At 38.5% G+C, this 26,370-nt stretch overlaps 2 protein-coding genes across 4 annotated transcripts in view; one reads left to right on the top strand and one right to left on the bottom strand.

Annotated features, from left to right (window-relative positions):
• Positions 1 to 387: 387 nt before the first annotated feature.
• Positions 388 to 7,352, top strand: dipk2b (divergent protein kinase domain 2B). Its single transcript, XM_063005343.1, is given in 6 exon segments — positions 388 to 421; positions 651 to 802; positions 805 to 865; positions 868 to 915; positions 3,857 to 4,035; positions 7,167 to 7,352. Coding segments are annotated over 6 exon segments (660 nt in total).
• Positions 7,353 to 12,857: 5,505 nt separating this feature from the next.
• The window catches only part of kdm6a (lysine (K)-specific demethylase 6A), a 49,055-nt gene continuing 35,542 nt past the window's right edge, over positions 12,858 to 26,370 (bottom strand). For all 3 annotated transcript variants that reach the window (XM_063006547.1, XM_063006548.1, XM_063006549.1), the window contains 10 exons: positions 25,357 to 25,562; positions 24,178 to 24,236; positions 24,006 to 24,080; positions 20,512 to 20,660; positions 20,209 to 20,323; positions 18,721 to 18,908; positions 16,004 to 16,145; positions 15,686 to 15,812; positions 13,670 to 13,840; positions 12,858 to 13,564 (listed from right to left, as the gene is read on the bottom strand). In XM_063006547.1, the coding sequence (XP_062862617.1) occupies positions 13,535 to 13,564; positions 13,670 to 13,840; positions 15,686 to 15,812; positions 16,004 to 16,145; positions 18,721 to 18,908; positions 20,209 to 20,323; positions 20,512 to 20,660; positions 24,006 to 24,080; positions 24,178 to 24,236; positions 25,357 to 25,562 (1,262 nt within the window). In that variant the 3' untranslated portion in view covers positions 12,858 to 13,534. The remainder of the gene's footprint in view (positions 13,565 to 13,669; positions 13,841 to 15,685; positions 15,813 to 16,003; positions 16,146 to 18,720; positions 18,909 to 20,208; positions 20,324 to 20,511; positions 20,661 to 24,005; positions 24,081 to 24,177; positions 24,237 to 25,356; positions 25,563 to 26,370) is intronic.

Below are 26,370 nucleotides of genomic sequence, written 5' to 3'. Positions count from 1 at the left end.
GTGCAGAAAAGCAACAAGCAAAAATGATCCAAGCCATGTAAATACAGGATGAGGAGACAATAAAAAATGCAAAAATATATTTTAACATTTTTTTTTTTTTAAACACATTCATTCATTACTTCATCCAGGTCTATAGCCAGTCTACAACCTGATACAAATTTTAGCCACCCTTTGTCTATTCTGGTGGTTTGTGGTGGTCGATATTGGCACATCAAAATCTTTCCTTCCAATTTTGCATTCCAGAATTTTTTGATAAATGTTCAGTTATCTAATCTGATAACTGGATCATGAAATTACCACAGAGGATGCTTTATGCCATCTTTGAGTTTGAGTTAATCAAACAACTTTAATAATTTAACAGAGTGTAAAGGGGCATTAATATTGAATATGGGCAGATTAGTTAAAGTGTTTGCACTACAAGGTGCACCTGTACATTGTTTACATACTTTTTTACTGCTACTGTGTTATGGTTGAGAGCATTGTTTGACTTCCTGTAAACAAACCTATTTAGATTTAAATGACATGTTGAAGTTTATATGCTTTTTAATATTTGGAATTGCTGCTAATTGTTAATCTTTGTTTTTGTTTTTAATGTGGCTCTTATGTTTTATCCACCATCTGTTCGTAAAACGGTTACGTGTAATGAAAAGTTTGCAAAATTTGTGTCAAATTTTAAAGGTGGCTATCTCAACAACATCTGTTTAGCACATCATCTGAAGGGAATTACACAGATGACTCTGAGAGCTGGAAACCTGTTGTGTTGTCGCACCTGATTTGCCTTTAACTGCACCAGCTGACAGATAGAAAAACATCTGCATCTCAGCAGGCAAAAGAAAATCCTGCAGCATCGAGGCAATTTTAAAAGCAAGAATATGGCCAACTCCAGTATTCTGTTGCCCAGCATGGTGCAGAAGGGTCCACATTCTTAGCATTGCACCCTTGACTTGACATGACATGACTTACATCTTTACTACCAAAAACTTGCATTTGATACCAATTCCAAAATAGTTGGGACAAGAAAAAGAATATAACTAAAAACCAACATTAGTTACTTGTGTAAACACAGACCAGAGTACCCATGCTATCGCCTGTCCTCCCTTGATAGCACCTACAGTTTGCAATCAGAAATAATTAACATGTTTCATCTTAAAAGGTACAGGTGCATCTTAATAAATTAGAATATCATGGAAAAGTTAATTTATTTCAGTAATTCAATTCAAAAAGTGAAACTCATACAGTGTATCACAAAAGTGAGTACACCCCTCACATTTCTGCAGATATTTAAGTATATCTTTTCATGGGACAACACTGACAAAATGACACATTGACACAATGAAAAGTAGTCTGTGTGCAGCTTATATAACAGTGTAAATTTATTCTTCCCTTAAAATAACTCAATATACAGCCATTAATGTCTAAACCACCGGCAACAAAAGTGAGTACACCCCTAAGAGACTACACCCCTAAATGTCCAAATTGAGCACTGCTTGTCATTTTCCCTCCAAAATGTCATGTGATTTGTTAGTGTTACTAGGTCTCAGGTGTGCATAGGGAGCAGGTGTGTTCAATTTAGTAGTACAGCTCTCACACTCTCTCATACTGGTCACTGAAAGTTTCAACATGGCACCTCATGGCAAAGAACTCTCTGAGGATCTTAAAAGACGAATTGTTGCGCTACATGAAGATGGCCAAGGCTACAAGAAGATTGCCAACACCCTGAAACTGAGCTGCAGCACAGTGGCCAAGATCATCCAGCGTTTTAAAAGAGCAGGGTCCACTCAGAACAGACCTCGCGTTGGTCGTCCAAAGAAGCTGAGTGCACGTGCTCAGCGTCACATCCAACTGCTGTCTTTGAAAGATAGGCGCAGGAGTGCTGTCAGCATTGCTGCAGAGATTGAAAAGGTGGGGGGTCAGCCTGTCAGTGCTCAGACCATACGCCGCACACTACATCAAATTGGTCTGCATGGCTGTCACCCCAGAAGGAAGCCTCTTCTGAAGTCTCTACACAAGAAAGCCCGCAAACAGTTTGCTGAAGACATGTCAACAAAGGACATGGATTACTGGAACCATGTCCTATGGTCTGATGAGACCAAGATTCATTTGTTTGGTTCAGATGGTCTCAAGCATGTGTGGCGGCAATCAGGTGAGGAGTACAAAGATAAGTGTGTCATGCCTACAGTCAAGCATGGTGGTGGGAATGCCATGGTCTGGGGCTGCATGAGTGCAGCAGGTGTTGGGGAGTTACATTTCATTGAGGGACACATGAACTCCAATATGTACTGTGAAATACTGAGCAGAGCATGATCCCCTCCCTCCGGAAACTGGGTCGCAGGGCAGTGATCCAGCATGATAATGACCTCAAACAGACCTTTAAGACGACCACTGCTTTATTGAAGAGGCTGAGGGTAAAGGTGATGGACTGGCCAAGCATGTCTCCAGACCTAAACCCAATAGAACATCTTTGGGGCATCCTCAAGCGGAAGGTGGAGGAGCGCAAAGTCTCGAATATGAATATGCTCCGTGATGTCGTCATGGAGGAGTGGAAAAGCATTCCAGTGGCAACCTGTGAAGCTCTGGTAAACTCCATGCCCAGGAGAGTTAAGGCAGTTCTGAGAAATAATGGTGGCCACACAAAATATTGACACTTCAGAAACTTTCACTAAGGGGTGTACTCACTTTTGTTGCCGGTGGTTTAGACATTAATGGCTGTATATTGAGTTATTTTGAGGGAAGAATAAATTTACACTGTTATATAAGCTGCACACAGACTACTTTTCATTGTGTCAAAGTGTCATTTTGTCAGTGTTGTCCCATGAAAAGATATACATAAATATCTGCAGAAATGTGAGGGGTGTACTCACTTTTGTGATACACTGTATATTATATAGATTACACACAGAGTGATAAATTTCAAGTGTTGATTGCTTTCAATTTTGATGATTTTGGTTTACAGCTAATGAAAACCCAAAAATCAGTATCTCAAAAAATTAGAATATTGTGAAAAAGTTCAATATTGTAGACTCATTGTGTCACACTCTAATCAGCTAACCAACACAAAACACCTGTAAGAGTTTCCTAAGCCTTTAAATGGTCTGGTTCAGTAGGCTACACAATCATTGACACTCTCCACAAGGAGGGTAAGCCACAAAAGATCATTGCTAAAGAAGCTGGCTGTTCACAGAGTGCTGTATCCAAGCATATTAATGGACAGTTGAGTGGAAGGAAAAAGTGTGGTAGAAAAAGGTGCACAAGCAACAGGGATAACTGCAGCCTTGAAAGGATTGTCAAGAAAAAGCCATTTAAGAATTTGGGGGAGATTCAAAAGGAGTGGACTGCGGCTGGAGTCTGTGCTTCTAGAGCCACCACACACAGACAAATCCAAGGCTACAGTTGTCACATTTCTTGTGTCAAGCCACTCATGGCCCGAAGACAAGGTCAGAAGCATCTTACCTGGCCTAGGAGAAAAAGAACCGGACTGTTTGTCAGTGGTCCAAAGTCCTGTTTTCAGATGAAAATTTATTTTTTATTTTATTGGGAAATCAAGGTCCCAGAGTCTGGAGGAAGAGTGGATAGGCACATAATCCAAGTTGCTTGAGGTCCAGTGTGAAATTTACACAGTCAGTGATGGTTTGGGGAGCCGTGTCATTTGCTGATGTTGATCCACTGTGTTATATCAAGTTCAAAGTCAGAGCAGCCGTCATCCAGGAAATTTTAGAGCTCTTCATGCTTCTCTCTGCTGACAAGCTTTATGGAGATGCTGATTTAATTTTCCAGCAGGACTTGGCACCTGCCCACACTGCCAAAAGTACCAATAACTGATTTAATAACCACAATATCACTGTGCTTGATTGGCCAGCAGACTCCCCTGACCGAAATCCCATAGAGAATCTATGGGGTATTGTCAAGAGAAAGATAAGAGACACCAGATCCAACAATGCAGACGAGATGAAGGCCACTATAAAAGCAACCTGGGCTGCCATAACACCTCAGCAGTGCCACAGGCTTATCGCCTTCATGCCATGCCGCATTGATGCAGTAATTCATGCAAAAGGAGCCCTGACCAAGTACTGAGTGCAAATACTGTACATACTTTTCAGTAGACCAACATTTCTGTATTCAAAATCCTTTTTTTATCGATCTTATGTAATTTTCTAATTTTCTGAGATACTGATTTTTGGGTTTTCATTAGCTGTAAGCCATGATCATAAAATTAAAAGAAATCAACGCTTGAAATATATCACTCTGTGTATAATGAATCTATATAATGTATGAGTTTCACTTTTTGAATTAAATTACTGAAATAAATGAACTTTTCGATGATATTGTAAATTATTGAGATGCACCTGTATTATGGTGATGTGTACAGAATTTAACGGAAATACACAAGTATTCTCAGTGAACAGAGAAAGGATATGTATTGATACATACAAGCCATTTTGATTCGTTGAAATAAAAGTTTTGTTCTCTTGACAAATATACATGTGCACCTATTGTTCAACCCCCAGCTTTAATTGCAGCTTTTAGCAGATGCTTTTATCCAAAGCAAATTATAAAAGTGATCCCTTAGTATACATTTTATTACTCTGTTGCAGTCAACAGAACATGATTTGTTTTATTAAATTATGAAAGTGGAAGTAGTACATGGTTGAACATCCTTTTGCTTTGATAACCTTTAATATGCGATTTCAGTAAGTGCTAACAAGCTTCTCACACCTTTTTTGTGGAATCTTTGCCCATTTTTCTCATACAAAAGCATTGAGGTCTGATGGCTTTTGTGCTGCAACTGCTTTCTTTAAATTCCACCAAAGATTTTCTATGGAATTCAAATATGGAATCTGAGAAGGCCATCCTGGGATATTCCAAGACTGATTCTTTAAACAAGCTTTGGTTGACATAAAAGTGGGATCAATTACTTGCTGAAAAGTCCCATTATCTTCAAGGCCAATATCGCCATAGAATGTGTTGCCATTTCTTTGAATCCATAATGTCAGTCACATGGTCAAGCTTGTCAGTTCCAGCAGCAGAAAAACTTCCCCACATAATACTGACCCACCTCCTTGCTAGAATGTAAAGATCATTTTCCATTCATATGACCAAACAGCTCCAGTTTTACTTTATCATAACACCATAAACCCTGTCCCAGAACTTTATAGGTCTATCCGCATTCCTTATGGTCTATTTCAGCTGACCCTTTCTGTGCTCTTGGTCAAGAGTGGCATGTGTTCCTTGTGAAATCCTTGTTTGTTCATTTATCTTTAACAGTAACAGTTTTTTGTTGTCCTGATAAGGTTTCTGCACAAAGCCTCTCCCATGGCCAGGGAGGTTTACAGCTGGACCATAAATGTGGAACTTCTGGACAATATAACCAATAGTGTTTCCAGAAATATTTAAGGTGCAATGAAATTAGGTTTATAATCAGGAATTAAGTTTTCACTATTGTAGCAACACAAATAGGAGTGGAGGGGTTGTCATTGGAGGGCATTGGTCATGAGTGAAATCGTGTACCTAGGTCCCCAGAACCCCAGAGCTGTTTTGCACCAACACCACTTATTGTGCCATGCTGTAACATCATTAGATTTTGCAAAACCACAACAACTGTTAACAGGAAATTATTTAAATACTGTCTACTGTCAATAGTCTTTACTAATTTTTATATGGGCTGCATGGCATTTGGCAGGGTTTTATATTTTTACATTATAGTATTGAATTAGCCATTCCACCATTTCTGTGTGATTTTGAAACCTTGGATGGAACATTGTGGTGAAGCCTGCTCAGAAGGAGACACAGTTGGGCAGCATGTTTTCTGGGTACCACACAGCATCTGGAAACCTAGGTTCAACCCTTACTGCTAGTGAAAAGTTTGGCATGATCTCCCCATATTCCAGGATTTGCAAAAGTTCCTCAGGTTTTATCCCACCTCCCCAAAACATACAGAAGGTAAAACAGGGGGCGGTAGCTTAGTGATTAAGGTACTGGACTCTCAATTGGAATGTAATTGGTTCGAACCCCATCACTGTCAAGTTTCCACAGTTTCCAAGTTTCCAAGCTAACAAAGTTTTAAAAAAACAACTTCACTCTTGTAAACAAGACTAAGTATGACATCGTAGCAGCTGCCTTCTACCTTTACTTTGCTTTTTGTCTTTCCTCCTCACCTTTGTTGTCCTGCTCTAGATGTTTACAAACACTGAGGGTTGGCCCTTTCCATGCTATCATGGCTCATGTGAAAGGCCCTTGAAAAGCATGTACCAGACTCCACTGGAACAGTGGGTGGATGTTACTTACCAGATTCCCTAAATCACACAGGGCCTAGTCTTAAATAGCCTCCAATTCTACCTCTGCTTTACCAGTATTTCACATGATTGCAGGGTCTTTATCATGGATTCTAGTAACATTGGTATCATCAACCTGTTGGAAGGTGGGATATTTTAAATTGACCATTCTAAGATGTTAACATCAGCATGTTATGAAACCTTCTAGTTTTGGCAACATTCAATTTAGACAAAACTCAGTTTTCAATCTCTACTGCAGCTGGAATTTTAATAAAATAAATTTTACATTTTTAATAAACCATTTCTCAGCTTCCTGACTGTTCCACTTTGGTGTACTTAATCTGCAATACTTTTGAACTTCAGAAATTAATTAAATAAGTTCTCAGTATTTGGTTTTAAATATTTTCTTTGATAATCTTTTAAAAACCCTGATAACCAGCTAACAACAGCAACTAGTAACAACCATAACAACAAAGTACTAAACACCTAGAATACTATGTCAAACACCTTGCAACAAACACCATAACAATCCCCTAGCAACATCTGCATTTTCATAAGAAAATTACCTTTTCTCATTAACAGTAATAATAATATTTATAATAAATGTAGACATTTTGTATGTTTAATGCAGACAGACATGACTACCAGAAATAGCTAAATAATATTTTTAATGAATGCTGATATTTTGTAGGGTTAATGCAGACAGGCATGACTACCAGAAACAGCTACCATCCTACTATGGCATTAGGCAATAACGTAAATGTATTTTAATGCTTAACATTAAAATTAAACAACAAAATACTTTTACAGGATTTGGCATTGATGGTGCTTAATTCTGCTATGTAAAAGCTTTACTCTACTTTGTACACATCCTACATAAACTGCTATTGTTTACAGAAATACACACAGCTGGTATTGTCCAGTATAACCACAACAGAGCTGGATCTATGAGCAGACCAATTACAGTCAGAAGAGGGGATAAACAGAGCTGTTCAAACCAACTACCACACACTACTGCCCTTCAGACCATGCAACAACTATGGATACAGGTATCCAAATTGCAAGTATAATGACAAGTTTTAGAACATTAGCATGACCATAACTGATCACAAATATCTAAATAGGTCTGTAGGACCAAAGCAAACTTTTTACTTTTTATCTGGGAAGGTCTTTCACTATATTTTGAAACATGGTAGCAGGGATTAAATTCAATTCTGCAGCCACAAAAGCATTGGTGATGTCAAACTTTGATGTTGGATAAGGTCTGGTTTGCGGTTAACGTTTCAAAATCAGTGTTTACATTTACGGCATTGAGCAGACCGTCTTGTCCAGAGCAGCTTACAGAAGTGCTTCCACAGTAAACATTTCCTTAATGTAGTTTAAGTAGACAACAGTCCAAAAACACTGCTAAAACCCTGTTAGAAATATTTATACATACATACAACTAACTTATATATATATATATATATATATATATATATATATATATATATAGTGTATCACAAAAGTGAGTACACCCCTCACATTTCTGCAGATATTTAAGTATATCTTTTCATGGGACAACACTGACAAAATGACACTTTGACACAATGAAAAGTAGTCTGTGTGCAGCTTATATAACAGTGTAAATTTATTCTTCCCTCAAAATAACTCAATATACAGCCATTAATGTCTAAACCACCGGCAACAAAAGTGAGTACACCCCTTAGTGAAAGTTCCTGAAGTGTCAATATTTTGTGTGGCCACCATTATTTCCCAGAACTGCCTTAACTCTCCTGGGAATGGAGTTTACCAGAGCTTCACAGGTTGCCACTGGAATGCTTTTCCACTCCTCCATGACGACATCACGGAGCTGGCGGATATTCGAGACTTTGCGCTCCTCCACCTTCCGCTTGAGGATGCCCCAAAGATGTTCTATTGGGTTTAGGTCTGGAGACATGCTTGGCCAGTCCATCACCTTTACCCTCAGCCTCTTCAATAAAGCAGTGGTCGTCTTAGAGGTGTGTTTGGGGTCATTATCATGCTGGAACACTGCCCTGCGACCCAGTTTCCGGAGGGAGGGGATCATGCTCTGCTTCAGTATTTCACAGTACATAATGGAGTTCATGTGTCCCTCAATGAAATGTAACTCCCCAACACCTGCTGCACTCATGCAGCCCCAGACCATGGCATTCCCACCACCATGCTTGACTGTAGGCATGACACACTTATCTTTGTACTCCTCACCTGATTGCCGCCACACATGCTTGAGACCATCTGAACCAAACAAATTATTCTTGGTCTCATCAGACCATAGGACATGGTTCCAGTAATCCATGTCCTTTGTTGACATGTCTTCAGCAAACTGTTTGCGGGCTTTCTTGTGTAGAGACTTCAGAAGAGGCTTCCTTCTGGGGTGACAGCCATGCAGACCAATTTGATGTAGTGTGCGGCGTATGGTCTGAGCACTGACAGGCTGACCCCCCACCTTTTCAATCTCTGCAGCAATGCTGACAGCACTCCTGCGCCTATCTTTCAAAGACAGCAGTTGGATGTGACGCTGAGCACGTGCACTCAGCTTCTTCGGACGACCAACGCAAGGTCTGTTCTGAGTGGACCCTGCTCTTTTAAAACGCTGGATGATCTTGGCCACTGTGCTGCAGCTCAGTTTCAGGGTGTTGGCAATCTTCTTGTAGCCTTGGCCATCTTCATGTAGCGCAACAATTCGTCTTTTAAGATCCTCAGAGAGTTCTTTGCCATGAGGTGCCATGTTGGCACTTTCAGTGACCAGTATGAGAGAGTGTGAGAGCTGTACTACTAAATTGAACACACCTGCTCCCTATGCACACCTGAGACTTAGTAACACTAATGAGTCACATGACATTTTGGAGGGAAAATGACAAGCAGTGCTCAATTTGGACATTTAGGGGTGTAGTCTCTTAGGGGTGTACTCACTTTTGTTGCTGGTGGTTTAGACATTAATGGCTGTATATTAAGTTATTTTGAGGGAAGAATAAATTTACACTGTTATATAAGCTGCACACAGACTACTTTTCAGTGTCAAAGTGTCATTTTATCAGTGTTGTCCCATGAAAAGATATATTTAAATATCTGCAGAAATGTGAGGGGTGTACTTACTTTTGTGATACACTGTATATACACACATACAACAGTTAGTTATATATATATAGAGTGTATCACAAAAGTGAGTACACCCCTCACATTTCTGCAAATATTTCATTATATCTTTTCATGGGACAACACTATAGACATGAAACTTGGATATAACTTAGAGTAGTCAGTGTACAACTTGTGTAGCAGTGTAGATTTACTGTCTTCTGAAAATAACTCAACACACAGCCATTAATGTCTAAATAGCTGGCAACATAAGTGAGTACACCCCACAGTGAACATGTCCAAATTGTGCCCAAATGTGTCGTTGTCCCTCCCTGGTGTCATGTGTCAAGGTCCCAGGTGTAAATGGGGAGCAGGGCTGTTAAATTTGGTGTTTTGGGTACAATTCTCTCATACTGGCCACTGGATATTCAACATGGCACCTCATGGCAAAGAACTCTCTGAGGATGTGAGAAATAGAATTGTTGCTCTCCACAAAGATGGCCTGGGCTATAAGAAGATTGCTAACACCCTGAAACTGAGCTACAGCATGGTGGCCAAGGTCATACAGCGGTTTTCCAGGACAGGTTCCACTCGGAACAGGCTTCGCCAGGGTCGACCAAAGAAGTTGAGTCCACGTGTTCGGCGTCATATCCAGAGGTTGGCTTTAAAAAATAGACACATGAGTGCTGCCAGCATTGCTGCAGAGGTTGAAGACGTGGGAGGTCAGCCTGTCAGTGCTCAGACCATACGCCGCACACTGCATCAACTCGGTCTGCATGGTCGTCATCCCAGAAGGAAGCTGACGCACAAGAAAGCCCGCAAACAGTTTGCTGAAGACAAGCAGTCCAAGAACATGGATTACTGGAATGCCCTGTGACGAGACCAAGATAAACTTGTTTGGCTCAGATGGTGTCCAGCATGTGTGGCGGCGCCCTGGTGAGAAGTACCAAGACAACTGTATCTTGCCTACAGTCAAGCATGGTGGTGGTAGCATCATGGTCTTGGGCTGCATGAGTGTTGCTGGCACTGGGGAGCTGCAGTTCATTGAGGGAAACATGAATTCCAACATGTACTGTGACATTCTGAAACAGAGCATGATCCTTTCCCTTCGAAAACTGGGCCTCATGGCAGTTTTCCAACAGGATAACGACCCCAAACACAACCTCTAAGATGACAACTGCCTTGCTGAGGAAGCTGAAGGTAAAGGTGATGGACTAAACCCAATTGAGCACCTGTGGCGCATCCTCAAGTGGAAGGTGGAGGAGTTCAAGGTGTCTAACATCCACCAGCTCCGTGATGTCATCATGGAGGAGTGGAAGAGGATTCCAGTAGCAACCTGTGCAGCTCTGGTAAATTCCATGCCCAGGAGGGTTAAGGCAGTGCTGGATAATAATGGTGGTCACACAAAATATTGACACTTTGGGCACAATTTGGACATGTTCACTGTGGGGTGTACTCACTTATGTTGCCATCCATTTAGACATTAATGGCTGTGTGTTGAGTTATTTTCAGAAGACAGTAAATCTACATATATATTAGGGCTGTTAAACGATTAAAATTTTTAATCGCGATTAATCTCAGAATTTCATATAGTTAATCGCGATTAATCGCATTTAAAAAAATCTGTGTAAATGTTATAGAAAACAAGGATTTTTAAGTGAAATGTTACAATTACAATGGTGAACACATTTTATGCTAAATGTACTAATGTTAAAAACTGCTGGGACAAGAGAAAACTGTAAGGGAGTTTTATTCACTCACATACTAGGCAGTAATACTATCCAGTGGTTTAATGGACGTTTCTACATGAACTGAGTGTGTTTAGACTAGGGTGGCCAGATTCATAGTAACAAAAAGGAGGACATTACACCCCAAAAAGCCGGACATCTTATTAGGAACAGGGGGACATGCTACTGCAACACACAGAATGAATCCAGAACCCATATAACAGTTTTTGACCAATTTAAGCAAGAATTATATAGCAAATGACTGTTTTACTCACTAAATGTTGTGTCTTTTCATATTTAGGTCCGTTCATCGCTGCCTCAAAAGTTTACTTTTTGGCATTTTCACCGCGTTCCTGATCATGAGAGCTGAGTGATTGACTCAGGTAGCGCGGTGTTTACAAAACAGAGAGGGCGGGCGAAATTCAACCACCCAATCACAGATTAGCATTTAGAGGGCGGACCTTCTCCGATTGGCCAGTGGTAGCTCTATAAGGAGTCAAATGAGGCTGTTAAACCAATGAAATACAAAGCATTTGTTTCGACATGTACCTGAGCCAATGGTAAATAATATTGATCAAAAATGAAACCAGTTCACTCCAAAAGGAGGATTTTTAAGTGTCCGTCCTAGCGTTACGTGAATGGAGGACTGGCAGCTTCTTTATTATGCAAGTGCATTACTACAACACTACCACGCTCGGTAACATTATGTTAACAAACCGCAAATAAAAAACGGTGGCAAGTCCGACATTAAAACGTTTGTTCTACCAGTCAAGTCTCAACATGAACTAGAATTTGCGTTAACGGCACTAATTTTTATAATCGCGTTAAATTGAGATTGCGTTAATGCGTTATTATCGCGTTAACTTCGACAGCCCTAATATATATATATATATATACATATACTGTACTGTATATACTGTATATATATATATAAACAAATAAATGTAGTAAGTACTACATCTATAAAGAATATATAAATAAATAAATGTAGTAAGTACGTTAGTGTTGTGAAGGGCTTTAAAGTTCTTCCACAACAAATTGGGCAAATATTTTTAGGGTTATATAAGGGCATTATTATGCTAAAATATTAAGCCAAAAAGAGCTTTCCCCAAAAAGATGCAAACAATTTTCTATAATTGTTCTATAATGAACCAATGTCTATAAAGGGTAGTGGGGAAACTGTTACTTCAGAGAGCTCTTTTACATTGGTCATTCTTGACCAGATGATGTACACTTCGTACTTTACACTCCCAAGAGTATTTGCAGAGTTTTAACACTGTACAAATTACAGATTAAAAACAAACAGCGACATCCAGTGGTCATTACGAAACATGACATTAAAAAGTGCATTTCAATTGCCAGTTGTTTTATTACGCCCCCTTTAGAGTGAGCCCTTAAGAGACATCACTACAGAGGATGTACAGTGTAGATAGATTAAGGCATAATGATGATCTGTGTGGACCACAGCCATTGCATGCTGTAGCATTTAGATTTTCCCCTTACTGGAACTTAGAGATCAGGCCCAAACCACCGCAGATCATGCTTTAACCAACTCCACCAAAGTTTGGCGTGCTGTTGTTGATCTTGCTTGGCCATGGAAGCCTAATCCATTTAGCACCTGATGAACAGTTATTATGCTGTTGTGTCCAAAGGCTGTCTGGAACTAAAAAGTGATTGCAGGACAGCCTATTTTATGTGCTGCTGTACTCTTCAGGTTGTGTATTTAATTCTAACCAAACACCACAAATTATGAGAAATAAACATGTTTTAAAAAATACATCTTGCTCCATAAAATTTAATGCCATAAAATCTTAACAGCATTCCATCAACAAATATTTTCAAACAATAAATATGAATTTATAAATAGTGTACATTTACAAGATTAGAAAAATCACAAAAGTTCATTTCAGCTATGTGCAACCCATTTTTGTGACTTGTTTTCTTGCTATTTTTAAAAGGACAAACATACAAACAATTAAAAATTAATTACCCTTCACATTATAATTCTCTTTAGTTTCGTTGCCCACAAAGACTTGGATAAAAAAAAACAGCTAAAAGTAAAAAGAGAGAAAATTCTAACAAATAGAAAAAAAAGATTAAATTGTAAAGACACACTTCAGTAGTTTCAGATATTTTGTAGGCTGTAATATAAGCTCAAGCACATTTTACTGATTAGTCCATTGTTAATAATTTGCCTTTTTTCCTCAAAGGCATGGGGTTGCACAAGTCAAAACAGTACCAAGTGTAGATTAGAGAGGTGCCCACTCCAGTCCAGTAGGGTGCACTCTATTCTTGGCAGGGTTGCATAGACAAACAGCTTAAAACTAGCAGCCTTGTGGGATTTGCTACAGAAACCAGTGGTGTGGAAATAGGTCACAGTTCCTGAATATCAGGGTAATAATGTGTTCCAGGGTTTTATCCTCAGGACTGGTAATGTTATTGTCAAGATGCAGAGGAAGGCAGGGGTGAGGCCTGTAGAGACACGAGCAAGTCAAATAAATACCTAAAATGACTAATGGTAATTAACTTTAAGAGACCTGGCACAATATATGAACAAATGAAAGAGTCATGACTCACTAATGTGAACTGGTCATAGACCAGCATCAGGTCATCAATCTTATACTGCTCCAAAACCACAAAGTTGTCAAGGTTGGGACTGCCTCGCCGGGCACAGTCCTGACAATGTACAACATATGTCTTCCGCGAGTTGCTCTCATTGGTGACAAATAACAGATCAAAGACTTCAACCTGCAACGAGAACCATGAAATTCAAAAAGGAAGATATACAACCATTCATAGTACATCTAAGTGTATTAAAAGGTGTTTGGCCTCTTTATACCACTGAATCTGCTTTAATAAGGCTTAAAATTAATGTAACAAGTCTCTGGTAGTGCATTAAGAACATTGGAACAGAATTGTTAGAAGAAATAATTCCCCGGTTGAAGTTTATAGGAGGGTTTTAAGACATCAGCTCTATCACAGTAGAAACGTTTTAATTATTTAGAGCGCTTTTGTGGTTCGACAGTTTTGTTGCTATAACCCAAAAATGTAAAGGACAGTTGTTAATTAGATTTGGATTCAAAAGTGCATCAAAATGTATATTTGCATTGTAAAATACTTCGAGCTATTTCTTTAAAGCCACTTCTTAAACAGCTAAATGCTTTTAGTGGGAGGCTCCACGAACTCCGTTTTAATAAAGATAATTAATCTAGCACATGGTACTATTTTTTACTATTTTTACTATTATTTTAACAATGCACAATGTACTTTATATTGCACCATTTAATCTGTAGCTTTTTTTGGTCTTTAGTATCTTTCAATTTTTTCTGTTGTGACCTATACGTACAAGGTTTTATTGGGCAGTATATATTTATTTTGTTACCAGTTAAACTTCTAGCTATTGTATGTTAGCACATGTGAGCGCATGTATGAAATTTCTAAATTAATTACTTTTTTAATTACTAAAATCATTTTCTTTGCAGAACTGTCTACCCAGTTTATCAGTAAGGAGGAACAAACACCTGGCTACCACTGAATAAATATGTTTAGAGTGGTAAGCCATTCTTAAAACATTTTGTCAATCTGACTGAATTCATAAAATTATAAACAAGTTTTTTAAACTCTCCACTGGATTGTCTTGTTTAAGTATTACTTGCAATGTTTTTCTTCGTACTGTCGCAAAGTCATTGCTGGCATAAAAAATCTTTGCAGCATTGTGGAAAAATGTCTTTAATGTAACTACTGTTACATGAGTTTAATTTTCTTGATTGGAAAGATTACATTTTTCTAATCAAGTATTTCCTTTAAAGACATTTAATGCCCCTGTACTATTAGTAAAACAAAACAAAAGCAGCATTCTATCAAGACACCTTCAGGGTGTGGGTATAATAGGGTTTATTTGAGATAGTAAGCACAATTTTCCTTTTTCTGAACACAAGCTAAACTACCAAGAAAGCGTTCCGTTTTATTTTTTTAAGTGTTTAACTTGGACAGCTAAGCTAAGGCAAAAAGAAAAAAAAACTGTGACTCCAGAAAAAGCCAATACATTTAGAGGAGGCATCGACAATTGGGTCTGTTTCTACAAAAGTATCCTCAGGTATGGCTCTAAATAAAACCTATGTGCTATTCCAGGATGTTGTGACAAATGAGTTTAAAACCAGTCAAAATTAAATGTATAATGTATGTTAGTAACATAAGGGTTCAGGTAAAGAAGAGGAAGAAGAAGTCATACTGGGATAAAATAGATCATCAGATTTTGCACATAATTGTGGAATTCAAGCTTAATTGCACACAATCATTTTTTGTATCTGGTATGTCTTCTTTTTGGTGTAAAAATTTTTTACCTAAACTGTTATACAAATTATACTATGCCATGAAAATCGAACTAGCACTGAATAAAAAAAAAAAAGCAAAATAAACCGTGGGAGCGATTTTTTTTAGTTTTAGCCTATTCATGAAAATGCTGCTAACAAAAAGGAATTTGTTACATGTGTTATGTTCTATTACGAAACCTGACTTTTTTAAATATGGGAAGTAAGGTGTCTCAGAGATGGAAAGGCTGGAACCAACACAGTAGACCAAGCACCCATGTACCTCACAGATGCTGCAGTAGTGTGCTGGCTCGTCCTTGGTCCTTTCATGCCACACCAGCTCCTTGCCGGCAGATATTAGAGCCTTCCTGAGCATTTGGCACTGTTTCAGTGTTCTCAGCAAGCAATACCTTTTACAGAAAAATATATTAAGCATAATCAGTGCAATATGACTTTTCCTCATGTAGGTTTACACTCTTAATAGCTTAATTTCACCAGAAAGTCTGCCTAAGAAACTAACTCATTATAATGGAATGATCATCACAGCTGTTACACCATGGACATCTTCTTGACTCAAGATTCATGTGTCATGCTGACTCACTTGATCATCTCGAAGAGCTTGTGGTCTGATACTTTGATGTTTCTGGCCAGGTTCCATGAGAGGTGAATCATAGGAACAATGGATTTGACACTTTGGAGTTTGTTCCACTCATAACGCTCTACTGCCAACTTGTACTGATGTGCTAGGAGGAGGGGATGAAACATGGGTTTTAGAAAACCAACATTTGATTTTGCAAAATATAATTTCCCTCTTGTATAATCAAAGAGATTAGATATACAGTGCCTTGCAAAAGTATTCAGCCCCCTTGAACTTTTCAACCTTTTGCCACATTTCAGGCTTCAAACATAACGATATGAAATTGTAATTTTTTGTGAAGAATCAACAACAAGTGGGACACAATCGTGAAGTGGAACGAAATTTATTGGATATTTTAAACTTTTTTTAGAAATAAAAAACTGAAAAGTGGGGCGTGCAATATTATTCAGCCCCCTTGCGTTAATACTTTGTAGCGCCACCTTTTGCTGCGATTACAGCTGCAAGTCGCTTGGGGTATGTCTCTATCAGTTTTGCACATCGAGAGACAGAAATTTTTGCCCATTCTTCCTTGCAAAACAGCTCGAGCTCTGAGGTTGGATGGAGAGCGTTTGTGAACAGCAGTTTTCAGCTCTTTCCACAGATTCTCGATGGGATTCAGGTCTGGACTTTGACTTGGCCATTCTAACACCTGGATACGTTTATTTGTGAACCATTCCATTGTAGATTTTGCTTTATGTTTTGGATCATTGTCTTGTTGGAAGATAAATCTCCGTTCCAGTCTCAGGTCTTTTGCAGACTGCAACAGGTTTTCTTCCAGAATGGTCCTGTATTTGGCTCCATCCATCTTCCCATCAATTTTAACCATCTTCCCTGTCCCTGCTGAAGAAAAGCAGGCCCAAACCATGATGCTGCCACCACCATGTTTGACAGTGGGGATGGTGTGTTCAGGGTGATGAGCTGTGTTGCTTTTACGCCAAACATAATGTTTTGCATTGTGGCCAAAAAGTTCGATTTTGGTTTCATCTGACCAGAGCACCTTCTTCCACATGTTTGGTGTGTCTCCCAGGTGACTTTTTATAGATATCTTTGAGAAATGGCTTTCTTCTTGCCACTCTTCCATAAAGGCCAGATTTGTGCAGTGTACGACTGATTGTGTCCTATGGACAGAGTCTCCCACCTCAGCTGTAGATCTCTGCAGTTCATTCAGAGTGATCATGGGCCTCTTGGCTGCATCTCTGATCAGTCTTCTCCTTGTTTGAGCTGAAAGTTTAGAGGGACGGCCGGGTCTTGGTAGATTTGCAGTGGTCTGATACTCCTTCCATTTCAATATGATCGCTTGCACAGTGCTCCTTGAGATGTTTAAAGCTTGGGAAATCTTTTTGTATCCAAATCCGGCTTTAAACTTCTCCACAACAGTATCTCGGACCTGCCTGGTGTGTTCCTTGGTCTTCATGATGCTCGCTGCGCTTTAAACAGAACTCTGAGACTGTCACAGAGCAGGTGCATTTATACGGAGACTTGATTACACACAGGTGGATTCTATTTATCACCATCAGTCATTTAGGTCAACATTGGATCATTCAGAGATCCTCACTGAACTTCTGGAGTGAGTTTGCTGCACTGAAAGTAAAGGGGCTGAATAATATTGCATGCCCCACTTTTTAGTTTTTTATTTCTAAAAAAAGTTTAAAATATCCAATAAATTTCGTTCTACTTCACGATTGTGTCCCACTTGTTGCTGATTCTTCACAAAAAATTACAATTTCATATCGTTATGTTTGAAGCCTGAAATGTGGCAAAAGGTTGAAAAGTTCAAGGGGGCTGAATACTTTTGCAAGGCACTGTATTTGTGATGCATTATGTGGATTCTAATATTAGTGACAAGACATTAATAGTTATGGTGCTAATCCTGCATTTACACTGATCAGTGACAAACAGCCATTTATTTCCTAAAAGTGCAACATGGGGTTGAGATTGCAGCTCAGCTGCCAGTGTGAGAGTGTGACTAGCATTTTTCTTAAAATCAAGTATGGCCAGGTATATTTATTTAGGATTTTAGCATCATGTTTTACACACTTTGGTTACATTCATAACAGAAATGGTAGTTACTCATTACATAAGATTCATCAGTTTACAAGTTTAATGGAGTAAACACAGTCATGGACAATTTTGTATCTCCAATTCACCTCACTTGCATGTCTTTGGATCATTGGACTGTGGGGAGAAACCAGAGCTCCCAGAGGAAACCCACACAGACACAGAGAACACATGCAAACTCCACATAGAAAGGACCCAGACCACCCCACCTAGGTATTGAACCCAGGACCTTTTAGCTGTGAGGCAAGTGCTACCCACCGAGCCGCCCAGTATGGCCTGGTACACCCAACAGAGAAAACATAGGGCATGAGAGTCCAACCTCATTTGCTTACGTTTTCTCAGCATTTAGTTCCCATTTAATAGTTTACTGAACATTAAAGATAAATAAGCATTTAACCAGTGTGTTGTGTTTTAAAATGGGTTGTAAAGTATTTAGGAAAATCCTGGAAAAGTTACACAGTGGCATTTAATAATCACAGTTCACTGTAGTATACTGAAGCAGCTTCCTGCACTCCAAGTAGATAAAATGATATTATAACCAATACACAGGAATCTTTCCAGTATTATGAAATTCCAGTATACAATACAATTATTCCAGTACAACAACTATAATTTGTAGTTACCTGTGAGAGGTCCTACGTTCCAGGCTACATTATTGCACCAGCCGATAGCCTGCACCCAGTGTACTGTACCCGTGTTAAGCCAAACCATGTCTCCTGGTCTCTGGATGAAGCGGTACACAGGCACATTAGCTTCATACAAGTCTTCCAGGTTAGGCCACCATGAACCCATCAAAAAATTGATGTTATTCCTGCAGGTATAATACAATCAGTAGACTTAATATGCATATAGTGTAGGATTGTATAATTTGCATAAAAATCAGTAAAATAATTATGTTTCCCCACATGTGGTTGGTTATATTTACATATAGGTTAGTGACAGGAGGTTTTTTGTGCTTTTCTTTGATTTAAAATTAACCAAGTACAAAGCATACATTACATTGTTCTACAATATTTTTTTACATACAAGACAGCACATTTAATGCACTAAATATTCATTTTAGGCATTTTTGCATTTCCAGGTTGCAGGTATCAGGTAGTATGCATAGTCGATTTTATATGCAGATTTATTTATTAGGATTTTAATGTCATGTTTTACACACTTTGGTTACATTCATGACAGGACAGGTAGTTACTCGTTACACAAGATTCATCAGTTTAAGTCTTTAATGTCAAACACATAGACAATTTTGTATCTCCAATTCAGCTCACTTGGACTTTGGGAGGAAACCGTAGCTCCCGGAGGAAACCCACACAGACATGGGGAGAACATGCAAACTCCACATAGAAAAGACCCGGATCGCTCCACCTGAGAATCAAACCCAGGACCTTCTTGCTGTGAAGCGACAGTACTACCCACAGAGCCACTTATTTATTAAACTATTTATAAATTCTTCAATAGATTAGATTGGCAAGATTTTCTGTACTAAACATAAATTTATGAGGTTGCAAAATGGGACATTAATTTAATTATTTCAATAATTACAAAGCAATTATCCATGAGTTCTGAAAACGTCACACAAAAAGTAAAAGGTATTGCATCATAATTATATATCACTTTTTTTTTTGCATTTTCCCCAGTTTTCCTCCCAATCTAGTCATGTACAAGTACCCGATTGCATTTTGCTTCTTCTCTTTTGCTGCTGACCTCCACTACTGGCCGAGGAGATCTGTGACTAACACACGCCTCTGCAACACGTGTGCAGTAGTCGACTGCATCTTTTCACACCCTCAAACTAATACTTTGTTTAAATTCTGTCATAAAATCAACAGGTCTTTTTGGGTAGGCATCTATGAGCAAGGCACATCTTGACTTGGCGATCACTTTTCCGAATGTCAGCTTGCAGGGGCATCTCTTGTGCACAGCCCTCTTCAGGTCACCCACCAGTTTTTTAACTGGATTAAAGAAAATCCTACTAGTTGAGCGTACACACACACACACACACACACACCAAGTCACTGGGAGTCCTGTGAGGTCTATTTCGTTTGATAAATAGGGGACAGGGGTACAAACGTATGTGACCAAACGTATAAAACACCAGATGGGCTTACCTCTCACAGAAATCATTCATAACACCCCAGTATGTCTCAGGTACAGCAAACCACTCACAGTCTCCTGGGCCAATGTTTATATTCACAGAACAGAAATTGTTGTTTTCCTGATGACCTAAACGAAATAAATTGAGTAATGGCATTAAACACACAATCCAATTAATGCTCGTTTGAAAACAATAGCATTAAGTTTATAATGTAATGCCACTAAACATAAAAAACTTTAAATGTCATGTATTATAGGTAGATTGGAAAGGCTTGTGTGTGTGTGTGTGTGTGTGTGTGTGTGTGTGTATCACAGACCTGGAGTCCTGCTGCCTGGGACCTTCATGTAAAGCTGGACAGTATTCATGCCCAGAATGATGTGACCAACGTGAGTAAGCAGGTTTCCTGCTGAAACCACACGAGCAAACGCAGGCAGCTTACTTAACTCAGCCAGCTGCAGCTTCCACCTGCACCAGACAGGCCAGAATAAATCAAAAGTTAGCTACAAATGGCATGTGCATTAGCTTGCTATAATTATCTACTACAAAAGCCAAAAGTGTTTACTGCCAAATCCTGGTTTAGAGCTTGTGGTTGGGACTAGTACTGAGCAGAGACTCATATTAAGTCAACATATACTAGCCTACAGTGGTTCTCATGTAGTATACACATTAAGGTGTAAGAGGAGCACTGCTGTAGACATCTTGAACACGAGTTGGTCTTTCAGTGACAGTAACTAACTAGACAACAAAAAAGTAAAGCTCGATTTATAGATTTATAGAAGGGTATAATACCAACACCTAGGTTAAGCATTAAATATTTAACACTGATTCTTGAGATAAGGGACAAAACATGTCCTACATCGAAAAGTCTTCTTGGTGTTAAAAATGAAGAAATTATAAATAATAAAAATCCTTTAAAAGTTTAATATGAAGGATCTGTGTATGCGCATTAAATTAATTTGATATATTTTTAAATAATTTTATTACAATTTGTTAAAATGTAGGCTCTGTACTTGGAAAGTACATGTAACTTCACCTGTCCTCAGCATGAGGTCAATGTCAAACTGCCAAAAAAAAAGTGATTAAAAATGATAAAAATGCATAAATATATATATCAAATGAAAGGAATGATTTAATAAGATATCACATAACGCATAAAGTAAACTTTATATTATATTTTCCATTAATAATTGCCTATTAAAGTTGTGTCCACACTTTCAGTCAACTTCGTAAGATGTTTTTATAATTCAGAATAAATCAGGTAAGGTCATGGTCAGCTATGACCCTGAGGCCCTCTTTCCACTACCTGTTCTTAGTGGATGTAACAGTAGAGATTGTGGTCTGGTAAGTTTTCAATTTTCTGATATTTTAAACTAAAAATGTTGATACCACTGCAGTCACAGCTTTATCATGTCAACACCATCTTAACACTATGATAATCTTAGCTAAGAACTGTAGAATAAACTAAATTATTTTAGTTTAGATTATGGAGGCATCTAGGAATTGAAGTAAAACCAAAATGGCACCAGTGTACAAAACACATTTAAAATGGAAAAATATTTCATTTTGTCAACTCCGTCAGACATCAACTCCATCAGGTCTTATGTCTGACGGAGTTGACGTTTAATTGCTCCAAATAACTCATATGTAATGGATGACAATGATATATGACAGTTTACATTTCATTTACATTTTCAGCATTTAGCAGACGCTTTCATCCAAATTGAGGGTTCAACAGTGATTTCACCTTTCTCTGGTGCCAGAAGTGTGTTTGTTTAAGCACCATAAACAGGTGCGAAGAAGGCAGGCTTCACTTGCTGAAGAGCAACAAACTAACTGAAAACTGTCTTCTAGTTTGGTGGACTTCACAACACCTGATGACCTTAGAACCTGAAGCATTAAGTAAGCATTTTCATGATACTGACACAGACATGTCTTTCTATCAGATGACTGGTGCTGTAACATAGAAGGGACATAGAGCACAGAAGGAAGAGTAACTGAGTTTCACGGTTCCTGTTGATGAAAAAAAATGGTGCAAAAAAGCACCATTTCTCCAGGCTATCAGCCAAACTGTTCAGGAGTTCTTTGTAACAACAGATAAAACTGATACTATCACAAGAAACAAGATTAAGCACCAGCGAATGATTCTGACTGACTCCATGATCAACCTCCACCGTGAGTTCATCAACAGGAACCCAACCGTGAAACTCAGTTACTCTTCGTTCTGTGCTCTATGTCCCTTCTATGTTACAGCACCAGTCATCTGATAGAAAGACATGTCTGTGTCAGTATCATGAAAATGCTTACTTAATGCTTCAGGTTCTAAGGTCATCAGGTGTTGTGAAGTCCACCAAACTAGAAGACAGTTTTCAGTTAATTTGTTGCTCTTCAGCAAGTGAAGCCTGCCTTCTTCGCACCTGTTTAAGGTGCTTAAACAAACACACTATTCTGGCACCAGAGAAAGGTGAAATCACTGTTGAATGGAAGCAATGGGAGAGAGTTCAAGACGAAACAGCTAGTGGGATCCACTTCAATGTGAAGCTGAACTTGCACAGTGGGAATCTCTCTGAGCTGCTCCATCTATATGAGGAGAAACTTAGAAGTGAGACCACGACACATGTGTTTGGTTCACGATCAAGCAAAAGCATACAGAAATACAATTGAGACCTGCAATGAGAACACGGTCATCATACATGTTGATTTTTCAGAATTCTGGAAGTGCCAGTGTGCCTCTGAAGTTCAAGCCTGCCATTTCGGCCAGAATTTGCCACAGTTGAATCTTCATACTTCATACATTTTTCATAGGCTATAGATGTTGTTGTTACAGGGTGGCTTATAGTAATGCTCACCTCTGCAACAGATCAAATTAAAATATTTAAACTAGAAACTTTGCTGAGACATATTTTTTTTTTTTCAGAGACCTACTAAATGGAGAAAGGAGAGCCACTGGATTGATTTTGAAACTTATAATTAACTAGCTTTTAAAAAATGATTAGTTAGTTTTCCAGTTCAATTAATTTATGCCAAAGAGAGACATTCAGAGTTCTCAGTCATTAGTTTTCTTTGGATGCCAGGTATATCCTAGTCTCTTAGTGTCTGTCTGGAGATCCTGTTAAAAGGTGTTCTATCGGGTGGTTTCTCTTCCACTTTCCTTGAGGGTTTCATGTCAAAACTAGTCTGATAAGTTTTCATCTCCATTAGTTATTGGTCAACACCGTCAGTTGCTTGTCAACACCGTCAGTTGCTTGTCAACATCAGCAGATTAAGGTTTTTGTCTTTTTTTCAAAGAAATATGTTAGTTTGTTCCGTTTATTGTGTTTATATATTAAAACTCCAGCAGAACTACATGCAATGGTGTCTTTTTTGCTTAAGAACATTGATTGTATATGCTTAACAATAAATATACAAAATTTAGGAATTTCACAATGGGATTTTTCAAATTAGTGTGAAATTTGAATTTGAATTTTATTACTTAACTCTGTTACAGAACACCGTAATTAGATACTTGGTCTTTACACTCATGTAGTACTGATCAAATTAAAATAGCATACTTTTTTGTGTCTGACGGAGTTGACATTAATCAAGTTATGAAATGAAAGTCAATTTTGATAAAAACTGTATTAGGAAAAACCTGTTCCCTTTCACAGTAAATTAGTTGAAACCTTTGTCTATAAATATATCAATTACAAATTGATGTAATATTTTTATTTTAAATTGAAGAAATAAAATTCATTTTGTCCCTTATCTCAAGAATCAGTGAAAACTGTGAGATGACTGCCATACTTTAGCATCAAAGCTATCACATTAACTTACTTTTTCTCGTCTGACAAGTCAATGTTGGTACCAAACTTAATGTGCTTAAATGGACCTCGTCGTTGTCGTACCACACTGAAACAAAGTAAATGTTACGTAAAGTTTGCATGTATTTAAAATTTGAAAAAAATAAATAATATCAAATTGTTTCCATTAGCTTAAATCATCTTACTTTTCTGCAGGTGCTGATTCTAAGTCTGAATCCTTCTGCCCTTTCTTTTCATTTTCCTCCTAAAAAATTTAAGAGAAATCAAACTACAGTAAAAAGGAATGATTTACATAGTCCTTATATAACAGCAAAGCAAAATATGTGCAGTAATTCCTTATAAAGGAACATGTCTAAAAAAAGATGTGTCTTTCGTCTGAAAAAGCTGAGGTAAATGTGTGTAAGATGTTTCATAACAATTTTACAACAAATCACTAACTGCAAAGCAGAAACAAATTCATTCAAAGGTACCCATCTATCCAACAGTAGCAAAAGAGATTGGACATTGGATGTTGGGACATTCTCTACTGGTAAATAAATAAATAGCTCAACACAACAAATATAACAAGTGGTTTCTCCAAATTCAACACCAATGGCACAGACCAATGAAGTCTCAGAACCATTCAACACTTTCATGATAAGCATCTTTAGTACTTGGTGGAACACCCTTCTGCTGTTATGACCTGCAAATATGATGCAAAGCCGGACAGAAGAGTCTGGTGGTGTTTCTGAAGATTTTCTAAAAGATTTTCTATGTGGCTCAAGTCAGGCCGCTCCAGAATCTTTTTAAGAAGTTCTGAAACCAAACCATGGTGGACTTACAGGTATGCCTGGAGTCACTGTCCTGTTAGTAGGTCATAAGCTTCAGCGGTCACAGCTTCAGCGTCCTCAGGGAAGACATGCTATTACCTCCTAGGATTTCCTGCTACTTGATTAAATTCATCAGGTCCTACACATGCTGCTGGTTTGCAGTGCCAGAGGATTTAGTGCCAGAGCATCACCAAGCCACCTTTGCTTTGCTGTAGGCATGTGCTTTAGTCTTCCTCTTCAAGACTATGACTGATCCATAGGGCTGAAAAGATCCAGATTTGTTTCATTGCTTCACAGAGGAGAATCCTAAAAAATACTTGTGGCTTATTTATGTGGTTTTGAGCATATCACAGCCAGATTTTCTTGTGCTTTTGAGTCAGTAGCAGTGTATGTTTTGGAGTTCAGTAATGGAGACCATCAGTGTGTACTATGTGCCTTAATGTGCAAACTGAAACCTCAGAGTCTGCTGCCACCAGATATTTCTGCAAGTCGGATAATTGCACTTGTTACTTGGATTGAGCCGCACTAAAACTGGTACTTAAAGATGGTACTTACTCGCAAAGATTCCTGGAAAGAGGAGGCCTGGTACTGTGCATACTTTGAGATGGTGGTATGAGAGCGGCTGCTCTCGCAGCGCCACATCTTTCTGGTGCCAGTCAGGTCCCAGTTCTCATCAGTGGGCTGAGACAACTGAGTTCTCACCTCCACTAGGTGATCTGGGTTAGCCTCCACCAATGTCTTAGTAGAGAACAGGCCAAGGTCTGAGAGACACAGGAAAATATACAAAACATATGAGCAAAAACACCCCTTTTGTTCAAACCCTACCAAATAAAAATCAATAAAAGCAAATGAAAAGTTATGTAAAACAAACTTTCTGGAAGATAAAAACAAGCAATAACAGATTTACTTAAATTTATGAAAGCCGAAAACAGAAATGATAAATATTATTAAAATGTTAGGAACATCAGTTATAATCAATTGTAAGTTTGCAACACAAGCATATACAAAAAAAAGTGTAGAAAACATACTGATTAGTCAAATACAGATGCTCCTGGCTAAACTTCTCCAGTATTCCTTATGTGTTATGAAATGCTGTCTGTAATGACAATTTTATCTTGCAGGTGGTGCTGTTGTTACATATGCTCTGATTGTGCACAAAACCGCAGCAAAAACGTTACTCCTTCTGCCAAGTTCACACTACGCGACTTTCCAAGTCGTCAGGTCGGTGTGTATCACACTATGCGACTGATCGGCGATCCATCACCAACTGGAATCGCAGGCGAGCTTCTCTGGTCTCCAAAACTACGTTTTGTCACGAAAACAAACGCGAGAAGTGATGAGGGGTTTAATGATAACACGTCCAAAAATGCACGTCAGCAAGTAGCGAGCAATCAAAATTTGTGTAAAATCAAGGAGATTTTTGTTTGTTTGGGTTTATTGCCATATCAGCAACGTATTGGCTATTTTATGGCAAGGACAGGTATTTTAACTGTAAAATATTACATGTTCATATCAATTGTTTTACATTTAGACTTCCTAAAAAATTAACAATTTTAACTGGAGGAATCC

This window comes from Trichomycterus rosablanca, chromosome 12 (genome assembly GCF_030014385.1).
Source record: "Trichomycterus rosablanca isolate fTriRos1 chromosome 12, fTriRos1.hap1, whole genome shotgun sequence".
NCBI lineage: Eukaryota > Metazoa > Chordata > Actinopteri > Siluriformes > Trichomycteridae > Trichomycterus > Trichomycterus rosablanca.
The sequence above is the reverse complement of the archived record's forward strand: the minus strand, read 5'-3'. Positions and strand labels throughout refer to the sequence as shown.